At 39.6% G+C, this 12,730-nt stretch overlaps 2 protein-coding genes across 3 annotated transcripts; one reads left to right on the forward strand and one right to left on the reverse strand.

The window, feature by feature from the left end:
- Positions 1-5: 5 nt before the first annotated feature.
- LOC136446127 (uncharacterized) lies at positions 6-3,909 on the forward strand. The gene is made up of 6 exons (XM_066444418.1): positions 6-256; positions 583-672; positions 1,250-1,377; positions 1,886-2,123; positions 2,696-2,813; positions 3,411-3,909. Exons 1-6 carry the CDS (start codon positions 232-234, stop codon positions 3,868-3,870), a joined length of 1,059 nt encoding a protein of 352 aa, XP_066300515.1. The 5' UTR covers positions 6-231; the 3' UTR covers positions 3,871-3,909.
- Positions 3,910-4,724: 815 nt separating this feature from the next.
- On the reverse strand, positions 4,725-11,515 carry LOC136446125 (uncharacterized). 2 transcript variants are annotated; one of them, XM_066444416.1, is made up of 6 exons: positions 11,327-11,515; positions 8,863-8,919; positions 8,282-8,383; positions 7,599-7,754; positions 7,141-7,287; positions 4,726-6,536 (listed from the first exon to the last, which is right to left on the reverse strand). In XM_066444416.1, exons 1-6 carry the CDS (start codon positions 11,394-11,396, stop codon positions 6,358-6,360), a joined length of 711 nt encoding a protein of 236 aa, XP_066300513.1. In that variant the 5' UTR covers positions 11,397-11,515; the 3' UTR covers positions 4,726-6,357. The 2 variants fall into 2 exon arrangements, with proteins under 2 accessions (XP_066300514.1, XP_066300513.1); XM_066444417.1 differs by lacking the exon at positions 8,863-8,919 and having other exon boundaries at positions 4,725-6,536.
- Positions 11,516-12,730: the final 1,215 nt, after the last annotated feature.

The raw sequence follows: 12,730 nt of genomic DNA on the forward strand, positions 1-12,730 counted from the left end.
CCTGTTTCAGATGAAGACGAGTGTACGACAGGAAGCCATGACTGCTCTCACAGCTGTAACAACACCTACGGTAACTTCACTTGTGGCTGCAGGGTGGGCTATGACTTTGCCTCCAGCACCAGGAAGTGCGTGGATACTGATGAATGTCTGGACAACAACGGCAGCTGTCAGCACAACTGTACAAACTCTAACGGAAGTTTCGTCTGTTCGTGTGCTGACGGGTACACGTTGATGCCAGATGGCACTACATGCACAGGTAACACTGGTTAATACAGCTGTAGATTTAATTGTTTTTGCAGTGATTTCCTGAAAGAAAGGGCAAAGATGGTTTTTGCCATGTTTTGAGTTTGTTGATATTTCAAAGCTGTGGTACAGTAGAAAATTGAAAATGCATATTTGCATGAATTTGTCATGAATTTGCAGTGAAGAGGTCCCCAAGTATAGTGCACTCCTGTGTACAAACTGTAGGTACCTGGGGTGTGCTACACTAGAGATCTCTCAAACACACTGTTTTCAAATTGTCGGATTTATGTAACCCAACAGATTAATTCTAATGTAATGAATTCTTTTTGTCCTGTTTAGCTTCTGTGTTAACAACTTCAGCACCAAGGCCAACAACCAAAGATCCAGAAACCACAACTAAACTTACCACACAAACTACAGATTCATCAGGTAAGTTAAAGTCTTATAGCAGTCGCAGATAAGGCCAAACCAATGCTATTCCCTGGTTCTCAAACATTTTCATGTAAAATATCAACAAGAGGATGTCATGAAAATGGATGACTAGGAGGAAAACTAGCACCTGACTCTATCCACTTCCTGAAACTGTGTGTGCCATTCACATGTAGGTTCATGAACACAGAATTCCCCTCAATCTATTTGCCTGTTGATAGTCTAATCTTAGACTATCATAATTATGATAATGATGTCTACAAAAAAATTGGTGTGGCCTTATATATGAATTGGCTAGAGTGATAGACCAAAAAGCTAAAGTGCAATAAACAATATTTATTGCAAAAAATGCCTTGATAACCATTGTCTGTGATGACATGAACAGTTCTTTGAAATCTAAATTATGGTAGAATTGACAGGACTAGTTTTCCTCAACCAGTATCATTGCTTTTATATATCATATCAATTTTTGATGGGAATTAGAAAAAAAGTTGAAGAAAGTTAGTTAATAGACAATGTTGTATGGGGGATAAAGTTGTATATTATATATACGTAAACAATTCATTCTACATTTCAGGTGTAACTATCTACAAGGCTGAAGTGACGATAACCACCATCCAGGGTCGGCCGGTGGTGTTCAGCGACGAGCTGGCTACAACAGGATCACAGCTGTTTGTGCAGACAGCCACTGTTGTGGAGAACTCGGTATGGACCTAGACTTTTCATAATCACTGAATTCTGACCACAGAGAAAACTTTCCTTATACATGTATTAGCTTTCTGCCCCAAGCTAGCCTTGTTCCTATGTTTTGACAGGGACTTACTAATACATGTAATAAGTTCAATGTTAATTTTGCGGTAGAATAGAGAACTCATGCAGGAAGAAGTATTCATGTTGTGTTATTAAGTTGCGGTTAAAACAATTCTGCGGTACACTTAATATATCAGAAATGCATATTCGAAGTGGAGAGGTGAAACCTTACATATGGCCTGCGTTGGTCAGTATTGACCATTGAAGAATCCTAATTCACATCATCGCTACAGCATCAGCTTAGCTAAACAGCCCTATACGAGAATGGCAGTCTCTGCCACATAAATCACATCTTAATCTGACTCAGTTCTATAATTGCAAAGTTCTTTTCATTGGTGACACCATGAAAACTGAGAAAAAAACACTGCCAATATTTTAAAAGATTAATCCCCTTTTCTTCCAGATGAGCTCAATCCTGAGGAGAAGCCCGATACAGAACGCCTTCAAACGGTCGAAAGTCACCAGCTTCCATGAGGGCAGCGTGATCGCAGGAATAGACCTGTACCTGTCCAGGCAGCAGGAGGTGGTGTCACCCTCTTATGTCAGGGATGTTATCCTGGCAGGGGTGCTGAACAACACTATAGACAGCCCTGGGAGCAGCCTGGGGATCCAGGCTAACTCACTTCAAGTCACACAACCAGGTAGAGTTTTACATATTTCCCCCAATAAGATTCTGGGGATCCAGGCTAACTCACTACAAGTCACACAACCAGGTAGAGTTCACCGGATGTTTCTTACATTTTTTTCTTCTTCACCCTCAAAATCTTGTGTATCTGTCTTTTGTCTGTGTATCTGTCTTTTGGCTTGTCTGTGTATCTGTCTGTCTGTGCCTGTGAGAATTTCTGAACTGCAGTTTCTTGATGTTCTGCCAGAGGGCACTTACCATCTGTGGGTGTGAAGTCAGTGCCACCTCTAACTGTGTGTTGTCAGTTTTTTAGAAGGTAACTAAAGTTAAACATAAGAATTGCTTATTTGTTGCTACTGAGTGATCAATGAACACAGCCCCTTTTTGCAGTGACCTGTCCTCCACCACAGAAACATATAATTTATGCATTCATAATGTTTAATACAGTGTCTGTTACTTTAGAATTATTTCAATGGGGAGCTTCAAACACACAGAATCGGTTGACCTGTCCTCTTCTACCGCAAGATTAAGTCCCCACAAAAATAAAAGACTAATAATTTCATTTGTTTGTGTTCAACTAATACATAGGTGAAGGTGAAGTGGACAGGACAGCTGAGAACGGGACCATCACCGCCATTGTGCTTGTTCTCATGGCACTCCTGTTAGCAGTGATAGGGGCCGCTTCCTTCTTCTATCGTCGGCGCCGGTACGTATGAAATCCCTGCAACACCAGGCTTTATATTACTTTGTTTGCCTGTTGGTGTTTGAATAGGATGATTCTTAAAGTTGCATGAGATTACCTTAATTCGCTGATGGTGTTCTAAGCCTTGGCCAATGTAAGAGGTGATTAACCTTTAGCACAATAAAGTAGCCGTTTGGCACCCAATTCCCTATTGGTTACAGAGTTAGGCAGCAGGGAGAAGGTTAAAGGACTCACAACTCCTTGAAATTGTAATTTAGTGTAGATGCCCCCTAGCTGTCCTTTTCATATTGCAGCTTAGATGCTCGTATCAATCACTGCAAGAACTACAACTGTGGGAAAAGATTTTAGAAGCCAAGACTATGTTAAATTTTTCAAATTTTGCTAGGAAAAGTGTATCATTAGCAGATGACATTTTTTGGGAAAGTGTTACTCATAAATGAAGATAATTCTAAGATACTTTAGACTGAGGCCTGAACATCTCCTTTTTAGCTGTTAGTTTAATTAACCATAATGATAATGATGATTAATTGTTCTTTCTATCTATCGAAATTTTATATGAAGTTGTTGAAAGTACTTTTTTTTTTACTTTTCTATATACAGGAGTAAGTTAAGGATGGATCGTGCTCGAACAATATATGGTGTGCGCAACAGACAAAACGGCACCCTTAACAACCTCTCAGAACGCCCACCTCAACAGTCGTATGCAAACAACATCTACGACAACCCTTGCTTTGAGGGGAATGCAACTCGTCCGCAACAGTCATGCGCAACATTGCAGGATCTCGCGGCTGCTAACAGTGCTGGTGCACCTCCGTTACCTAACCGTCCACCCTCCCTAACAAAAGTGGGCAACGAGAACCCACAAGTTAACGGAGCCGAAAAACTGAGTAATGACTTAGTCGTTGCAAACTTGAAGAAACAGGAGAACCACTATGAAGTGTGCGGCCCTGGGGTTGGCTCAAAGGTAAACTCCAGTGAACCCAAGAAAGACGAGTATGGGTACGAGTTGCCTGCAAAAACGTTTGATCCCAGTATCTTTGACGACATAATGAAGGATTAAGTGGGTTACTGCAAAATACATTTATTTTAGCGGTATTTCAATGTTCTTTTTTAATTGTCCCAGCATTGTTTTACTGCAAATTTTAAGCATTTTGAAAATGTCCTTTTCCCTCATAAGGTGGAATTACATCCCCCAAAAATATGTGAATTTACAGTATGTGTCTGAATTTATCATACAAGATGGGAGGGATAGTTTAAGTCTAAGTTTAAGCACCTCTGCTAGTTTGCACACTCTGAGGTATCAGTATCTTTTGCATGATGACTCACCTTTGAATGCAAAGAAAGAGCAAACTAAAGAATGCATTGTATATGATATAGTTGATAAAGTTGATAGAATGTAAAATATTTTAGGACTTTTACTCTTTGTTGATTACCATTAAGTTGAAGATAGCTTAATGGCAAAATAGATTTGTATAATCAAGACCTATGCAGTAATACAACAATTTTATCTAAAATTTGTATATAGCTTTGAATGGTAAAAGTCTCCCTTCAACGTAATGATTGTTTTTGGCTTTTGGACCTCTAAAGTATCACAATACTGAAATATGTAGAAACTGATCTAAACTTGATATATTGTAAAAAATGTACATTTATCTTTTGATGGTAACTTTATTCTTCAACAATTATCAACATCTTTTAAAGAACAATGTTGAGAGGAATTGTATTTAAATTATGGTGAGGATTATTTTAGACACCTAGAAATTTATAATATGTAGAGTATGCTTTTGATTTAATAACTCTGCAGAATAAGTGGCTTTTGCCAGACAAATTACAGTTGTTGCAAGTGGGAAATGATTATTTCACTCAATAAACAATAATATTTTCTATGTATTCCGTAACCTTGAATAGTATATATTGAATATATCAAATCAAATAGTCATATTCTAAAACAAAGTCTCAGACTGATAGCCACCAACATGCCCTACCTAAACTGTAAGGAATCGATTCTACAGTGCATTTTATTGCTACACTGCATGAAAACGTCAGGCAATTTCTTAATCTCCAAGCAGATGTTTGAAAGCAAACATCAAGAGTAAACTCCTTAAAACCAAATTGGATGTATGCCTAATTTAGAAGTAAGTGGACTGCTTAATATACTTTTATATATGAGCTATTTCAAAGCCAAATATTATACTCAGAAATTTTCAAAGTTTGTATTTCTAATAATTGAAACAGATTCAATGCAATGCAGTCTACTTCAGGCAACACACTCAGCTATGACGCAGATTGATTACTTTAAACTCTCAAGAAAATAATAAATTTTAAATTAATAGAATTGCTTCAGCTATTCATGAGTCGTTGGTATCAGGTCCACCTTCGTAAATCATTGATAGAACCTCTTTCTTACCTCCTTAAAATGAAAGGTATTGTTTTGGTATGTCTGTTTGTTTTAGACTCTCCCCATTGGTCCACGTCATTACCTACACCCCTTAATAACTATCAGGTGACATCATGCCATCAGACGTGGCGAGCTCAACGGCAATATGTTTTTTCTATCTATGTGACTCCGTGTTGTCAGTAAACAGTGGTGTGCGCATCGCGTGCTATCCTTGAAACCATACCATCGGGAGCTCCCCGGTATCTCTACGGCGCTGGGAGTAGTGCCCACCCGCCCACTCACATTAGCCCGCACGGGGGTGGGTTTACGGGGTTGGCCTCATTAGTTCGCTCCCGGAGAGGCGATAACTCTACATGCCAGCTAAGAAGACAGGCTGACAGAAACGGTAAACACACGACCCGTATACGCAGAGACTCAGGTAACCAGGCTAATTGCGTGCACACTATGATTTAGCGTCGGTAAATCCACTAGAAAGCAATTATGGGGCGCCCTACGTTATTGCTTCTGACCTCGCATGTTATCTTTTAATAGCATATGGTTTTGATAACTGCATCGTTCGTCTCTAAAAACAAGCAGGACCAAGATTTCATCTGACATCTTTGTTGTCGTGTTATGCTTCAGAGTCCGATGTAAATATCAGGGACTATTGATATGCCTCAAAATAGTCCAGTTGTGACACATAAACAGAAACATCCTTGTTTTTGTACCTTCTCATACGAAGCTGGTGTTGTTTTGTAAACTTTTACGTCCGCAAGCATGGGTCAGAGAGGGCAAGTTTGAGTAGAAATGTTAAGCTTATATCTCTCAACTGGGCACGAAACCTGAAGTTAGTATCCAAGAGAGTGTCCAAGAGATTATGTCCAATTTTGTATCGGAATTTACTGTCAAACTCTCATTTGGAAACCTCCGTGAATAATTTCATCTGGTTGGCGAATGGCTGAATAGCAAGCTTCTTTTATTCACAAACAAGTATTTTTTTTACAAAAGCCGACGTTTCGATGACTGTCTATCATCTTCATCTGGGCAATACTGGGAACCAGTCAGTATCCCTGATGAAGATGACAGTCATCGAAACGTCGGATCTTCTAAAATACTTGGTTGTGAATAAAAGAACATTTGCTTTTGAAACCTCCATGGCGTTTCGTTGTTTTAACCAATAGGTAAGATAGGCATTCCTCCGTTGTCGTCCACCCACTGCTGGGTCTGACACGTCCCCGTAGTGAAGTCATCCTGGTTGGGAAAACACAGCAAGCCGCATGGGCAGGTGCGGTCGTCCTCTGTTGCATGTGGACTGCCTGTGTCACATGGCTGTCCCACGCCTTCACAACCTGTTTAGTCAAAGGTCAATATCATTTATTCTTCATTTTACTTCGTTGAATTTACTACAGTAGTGTTGTATTGTAGATTTTACTGAAAAAATTTATTCTTGGCAGATACATGCTGTCAACTCCTTGGTCAACTGAAATACCAAAAGCCAATCTATGTAAACCATAAACAGAGAAGACTAGTGAAAAATAAACATCACGCAGAAAAAAGTATACTATTGTTATCGGTGTCCAAGGTGCTGCCACATTGAATTTTGTTTCCGGTCGTATTTTATCACATTTGTCACCAATGGATTTTTTTTATCAGCACAATTACTGAAAAGTTGTTTCATTCTTAAATCTTTACATATCATTGGTAGGACCATAACTACAGATTTGTCCAACAATAGCGATGTGTGTACTTCCCCTAAGATTCCTATGTCGAAGTCTTTGGCTACATACTTTACGTGTCATTTTTTGTGCAATCAAGGTCAAAACAGTTTTATCCGGTCCACGTTGATGTCCACAACGCTGCTTAAACAAGGTTAAAGAGGTCTGCACTGTTTCAAAATGTCATCCAGTTGCTTGAGTAACTATTTTTGGCGTAAGTTAAAGAAATCATTCTTACAGACTGGTTCGCCGTCTCTGTTGAAGAAGTCGGCATTGCAGCCGCCACAGTAGTTGGACACACATGTAGCATCGGGATTGGCAGGGCATGTGGTCACAGTACAGGGGTCAGCAAAGCAGTTCACCGGTGGCTGGTCATCCGGGCATCCTAGGGGTATGTCATATGGGAGAATAGCATCCTTTGATCGGTTATCTTAGTTTCAGTTTGAATGATGAATTTCAGTGGATGCTATCAGAAAAGTATGACAGAATGCATCCTGTTGCTTGATTTATTTTGCATTATGTGGTGTTCTAAGTATACTGGGATGTCTTACCTTCATCGAAGAATATGGAAAATGTGATTGGTTAGCCTAGTTAACGTTGTACGTACAAATTGCGTGCCTATTTCTCTCGATACATTATCCAGTAGCTTATTCTTCCCACCCGTATAAACGGATTCAAATTCAAATTTGAACTAACCGTCACAGTCCACGCGGTTTCCATCCGCGTCGTAGAAAAATGCGTGGCAGTCTCCGCAGTAGTTGGGCTCGCATTTGGCGTCCTGGTTGGCCCTACAATCAGCTTTATCGCAGGGGTTGACAGGACAATGGACGGCAGGTTGGTCTTTCGGACAGTCTGAAGAGAGGAGTGAATAAGGAGGTTCCAATAAGAAGAACGCACATGCAGCAAAATGCATTAAAGGCAATATGTCAAAGGTGAAGACCCTTGAGACAAAAAAAGACGTATGGACATTGTTATGCAATGGTCGAGACAAAAAGTGTTTACAAGTTATGGGCCTTCACCTTTGACATTTCACCCACAATGCATTGCGCAGTCCATGCGCGCATGAATAGTGAAACTCCTTATTGGACATGTGCACCTCGTGCGAATCACAATTCATGACGGTTTGATAGGGGCATCGCCAAGTGATATTCCATAAAGCTGTAGGTGAACGCACTGCGTAGCAATAAACAGGAGCACTGCAAAGGCTAATCTACTAAGCAAATAAGGTCTCACATGAGGTATATATTTCAGATGGAAAGTACAATCATGTTAGCATACTCTCCCAGTATTGTTGATATAATGCGCACTTGGCCAATAGCAATAACTGCGATGTCTTGTAACGTATTGTAGACATTGCAAAACTTAAATCAAACTCTTACCCAATCCCAAGATGTCACCCCGACGTCTCTCAAGTCTGTCAGCCAGAGCGTGTTTCCCCCTGCTGCGCAGTCTTTCTATTGCCCTCTGAAGGGCAGCGGAAGCTGAAATAGTTTAATTGGGAGAAAGAGTGTTGTTACATTAACAGTTTTATAACAATAATGTATCTTATTAATTCTATTTCATTCTTTGTATCAGGCCCATAGCCCATGTTAAGAACAGCATGGACAGCATACAGACATTTACACATAACATTAGATTTACATCAAATAGTCTATTCTTAAACGTGCGGACGGAAGGACTAGTCGAAAATACGTAATTCTTTGTATTTTCTCAACAATATTAATGATAACTAGAGTCCCGCGACCTTATACCTTTGTTAAATGGGGATGCCTCAAAGTGGAAATACAAAAGCAGTACAAAGATCCGTACATATATTCTGTAACATTTTAGATCATTGCTCGAAAGTTGTGTAGATGACTGTATGTTTGGTTTAACGCATATATGCGTCTGTTTCAAATTTACATGCTTGATTGAATCTCAGAATGAACTAAAACGGGATAGATGTTTCATTTCTTACGACCTTTTGCTCTCCGAATCTCCTGGATTCTCTTCTTGTGACCCCTATTACGTTTTCGTCCTAAAGATGAACGTAACATCAAACATGAAAGATTATTATATATCTGAAATATCTGAAAGGTGTATAGTTCAGTGCCTTAGGCCACCCTAATCATATTGATATATATGGATGACATCTTCTGATTCGATTATATGGATGACATGCTGTGGGCATCAATTTTCGTCCAATTAAAAACAAAAGTTTGTAACCATACTGCAAATCGTACAAGTAAGTCGTGCTGATACACATGGCAAAAATACTCGCACCAAAACATTTTGCCTGCTCAAACACAAACTTTACAAAGAGGTCACAGTGCTTTAAATCTTCACTTGCACCAAAACGTTAAATATGTAAGTTTACGAGATTAAAACAAAGTGCACTCTCTTTTAAAAATCAGCGCTTATGTCCATTTTAATTCGTGAATCAGTCAGGAGGGAGTCGACAGTCTGCAGCTAGAAATCGGGGTGGCCGAGACCTTGCGATTCGGGGAAGATTGGGAGTAAGTCATGTTCTGATTGTAAAATGGCTGTGAAAAGTTTTGACATGGCTGTAGTGAAATATAGGCGTGGTCTAAAACTCGTCAGACTGCCCCACGCTACCGCCAATGTTGTTTTGAATGTGGTCGGGACAAGGACGATGGAAGGTCCTGAATGTGTGACAAGGGATTATAGTTCTCACTCAGAAAACTAACAAGAGTCCGTAGGACACAATTCTCCGTGAAGTATTTATAGTATGTACAAGTATTGACCCACACAAATTGCATCTCTGCACACTGTCCAAGTAGTGTTTTAGAGCAAGTAAAGAAAAAGTGTTTGTTTATCTTTTTCGTTCAATACAGGAGTGGTCAACCTGCTGAAAAGTATGTTTTTACAGCATGGCACAGATGGGATCTAGAAATTCCGGGAAAAGTCACAAAGTTAGATCTAGATGGCCCCTTTTCAATTATCAACGAACCATTCTTATTCAGCCTTACAACTAAGATGTATCAGAAATCACAAATATGCAGTAAATCCTCTTTCCACAATTTATTGCAGGCCGGTCTGATCTATAGCTATCAAGCTATTTGCAATAAAAAAGGCTAATTTATATTATCGTAACATTTCACGAAGGTCAAAGGTCACCGGATCTAACCACCCGGAAGTGACACTGGCGCGCGCACTTTTCTGAGAGATATTTCTCAACAATCTTTCATCCCCTGCGTAAACTTTTTACATTGTCACAGCCTCCGTATTATAAACTACAAGTGTGGTAAGTTTGAAGGTCCAGAGATTTGCCATTTTCACACTGTGCGTAAAAGTGCATCGTCCGTCCCGTGCGCACATACTGTATGCGAGTTGCGAGTGGACACGGTGCACGGCATACTTAATACACAGACTGAAGCTCACTCGGCACATGTTCGCAGCTAAAACTCACAATTCCGGTTGTCGCATTGGTATGTTACTTGGTATATCGTTTGCTAGGTTGCGTGTGGTGATGCACGTTGTCTATTTTTCAATGTAACAGTGACTATACGATCACAGCAAGTAAGGAAGATTTATACCCCGTATCTGCCTGAAGTATTCCAGTCATGCATAACGGATTATAACATGGTCCCTATGGCAGGGGAGTGGGACATAGCATTAATTATAGGGGTGCAATTACGATATTGGATTGACGTTTAAAGTAGTTATGGTGTAACAAAGCTATTGTGCATCACCACGCCGAACCAGGCAAACGATATGCCAAGTTACACACCAATGCGACAACGGGATCGTGAGTTATAGCTGCGAACGCGCAAACAAATACATTCCCAATACTCCCAGAAGGAGGTCATCCTCCTTCCCGGAGTAATGAAGTATAATGACTTGTACAAAGACCGTATGGTGTACAGTGAAAGGCAACATTCAACTCTGAGATTTGTTAAGATAACATTTAGATTTATCAAGTCCATAGAACATGAATATACAAGAAATATACTAAGGTTCGTACGGGGTGAAATGTTTCTTTTTTTTTCAACGTAATCTTTGAATTAAGTTGATTAACGCCATTAGTTATGGCTTGATTGTATAAGAGGAGCACATAAACTGCCACAGTGTTCACAACAACAACGACAACATACCGACTGAGTCTGTCCCACGTTAACCCCTACTCGTACAACCTGTTCCACTAGCCCCCCGGCCGTGGAGCATAATTTGGTGCGTATTAGTGGTGTGCAACATTCTTAACATATCATTCAAATAAGTTCACAGAACGAAAAAGACGGAATATAACACTATTTTATTCTACCTCTAAAAATTCTACCGCTAAAAATGTGTATCTATGATGTCTTTTCACGACGACGAGGAAGGATTATTGCCTCGGTTATGGGTTGTCTCTAATTCTCAGTCTCGTATTGGCGACACTTCACCAAATTTGAAAGAAGGGTTAAAATTTAGTGTCTTTCACGTACCTGCCGTATCAGCCACTGCGATAAGGACGATAAGGACGATGAGCACGACGATCTTGGTGAAAATATTCATCTTCTTTTCTGTAAACTCTGTGAAACTTGTTCAAAGGATAGAAAAATTACCAGGGCCCCTCAAAAAAGACAGCCTTGACAAAATGATGGTGACGAATAAGTGGGTAAGTGTACGGGTAAGTGTGTCCGGGTTGACGCTTTAGTATCAACAATGGTGGTCTAAACTTGGAAACCCTAAATCTTTAGGGGGTTGGACTGCAACGTTTCAACAAGTAAGATGGTTGAATACTATTTTTTTCCTAAGTATTTAGAGGCACATTAATTTGACTACATTACACATTTTTGGAATTTGGTAGAAGAAGATTCTTCCAAAATATGATATACATTTAGATTCATACCTTTAAGGGAATGGTTTGTTCTTGAAATGTTGTTTACAAAATCCGGTTTGACAGCTTTTTCAAGATATCAATGACGTGTGAGGGTCAAATGCCATCATATCAGACAGAGTTCAGCAAACTTCCTTGTACCACTTTGTTGTCTGAATCTGCACAACACATCCTGGCTGTTAGGGGGCGCTCGACACGTCACGTTACTATTGCCTGGTGCTCAAAGTGTAAGATGAAGATCACCGATATGTCGCCAGAGGTCGTTGTGTACCGCCTTGTGGAATGTACTAGTATTTATTACCAAACGTTATTCGTATTTTTCAGACAACGAAAACTTGGGTTTGCTGTATCTTTTAATGCTTAAAAATAACTCGTTTTGCTACGCAAAATCATTTTGGAGAGGGCGGGGAAATGTTTGTATAAAGAATTGACATGGATAAGATGGAATCATCTTAAGAAATGTATGCCGAGTTTGCATTCAAAGAGTAAGGTTTTAACAACGCATTCTGCGCTGAATTAGAATATTACAATGTTCATTTCCATGTTTTTTTTTCAACAATATATTCATTCTATGCCTTTAATCTGGCTGTCAATTGCAAGGAAAACGTTTAGAACGATATGAAGAAAGGCCTGAATGTTCCATTCACATGGCACATCTAGAAGTTCAAAATTCATATTTATCGATATGTAAAAGGAAATGATACCACTGTTTCTATTTGATAAACACGGTTTGCGACATAGGATCACATACACGTTCGTGTAAGAAAATACCACAACAGCAATCATATACAGTGAAATCTTATAAACCTTTCAAAAGACTTTAATTAAATAACTTTGGTTCAAAATTTGGCCAGACTAGAAGACGTACCTTGTCAGTTGTATACCATGACATTGATGTCTATTGGTTTACGTAACGGTTAACGCATATGCAAACTTCCATTCCCTAAACACTTTTCAGCGAGTTCACCTTTCTGACTCTTCCTAGAAGTGGAGGGTCTCGCACATCTAT

This window comes from Branchiostoma lanceolatum, chromosome 12 (genome assembly GCF_035083965.1).
Source record: "Branchiostoma lanceolatum isolate klBraLanc5 chromosome 12, klBraLanc5.hap2, whole genome shotgun sequence".
Taxonomy (NCBI): domain Eukaryota; kingdom Metazoa; phylum Chordata; class Leptocardii; order Amphioxiformes; family Branchiostomatidae; genus Branchiostoma; species Branchiostoma lanceolatum.

Coding starts and splice junctions, on each gene's coding strand:
- LOC136446127 (XM_066444418.1), top strand. CDS start 232: ATGCCAGATGGCACTACATGCACAG. Junction 673..1,249: donor ACAAACTACAGATTCATCAG/GTAAGTTAAAGT, acceptor TCTACATTTCAG/GTGTAACTATCTACAAGGCT. Junction 2,124..2,695: donor ACTTCAAGTCACACAACCAG/GTAGAGTTTTAC, acceptor ACTAATACATAG/GTGAAGGTGAAGTGGACAGG.
- LOC136446125 (XM_066444416.1), bottom strand. CDS start 11,396: ATGAATATTTTCACCAAGATCGTCGTGCTCATCGTCCTTATCGTCCTT. Junction 8,920..11,326: donor CGCAGTGGCTGATACGGCAG/GTACGTGAAAGA, acceptor GTTCATCTTTAG/GACGAAAACGTAATAGGGGT. Junction 7,288..7,598: donor AAACCGCGTGGACTGTGACG/GTTAGTTCAAAT, acceptor ACATACCCCTAG/GATGCCCGGATGACCAGCCA.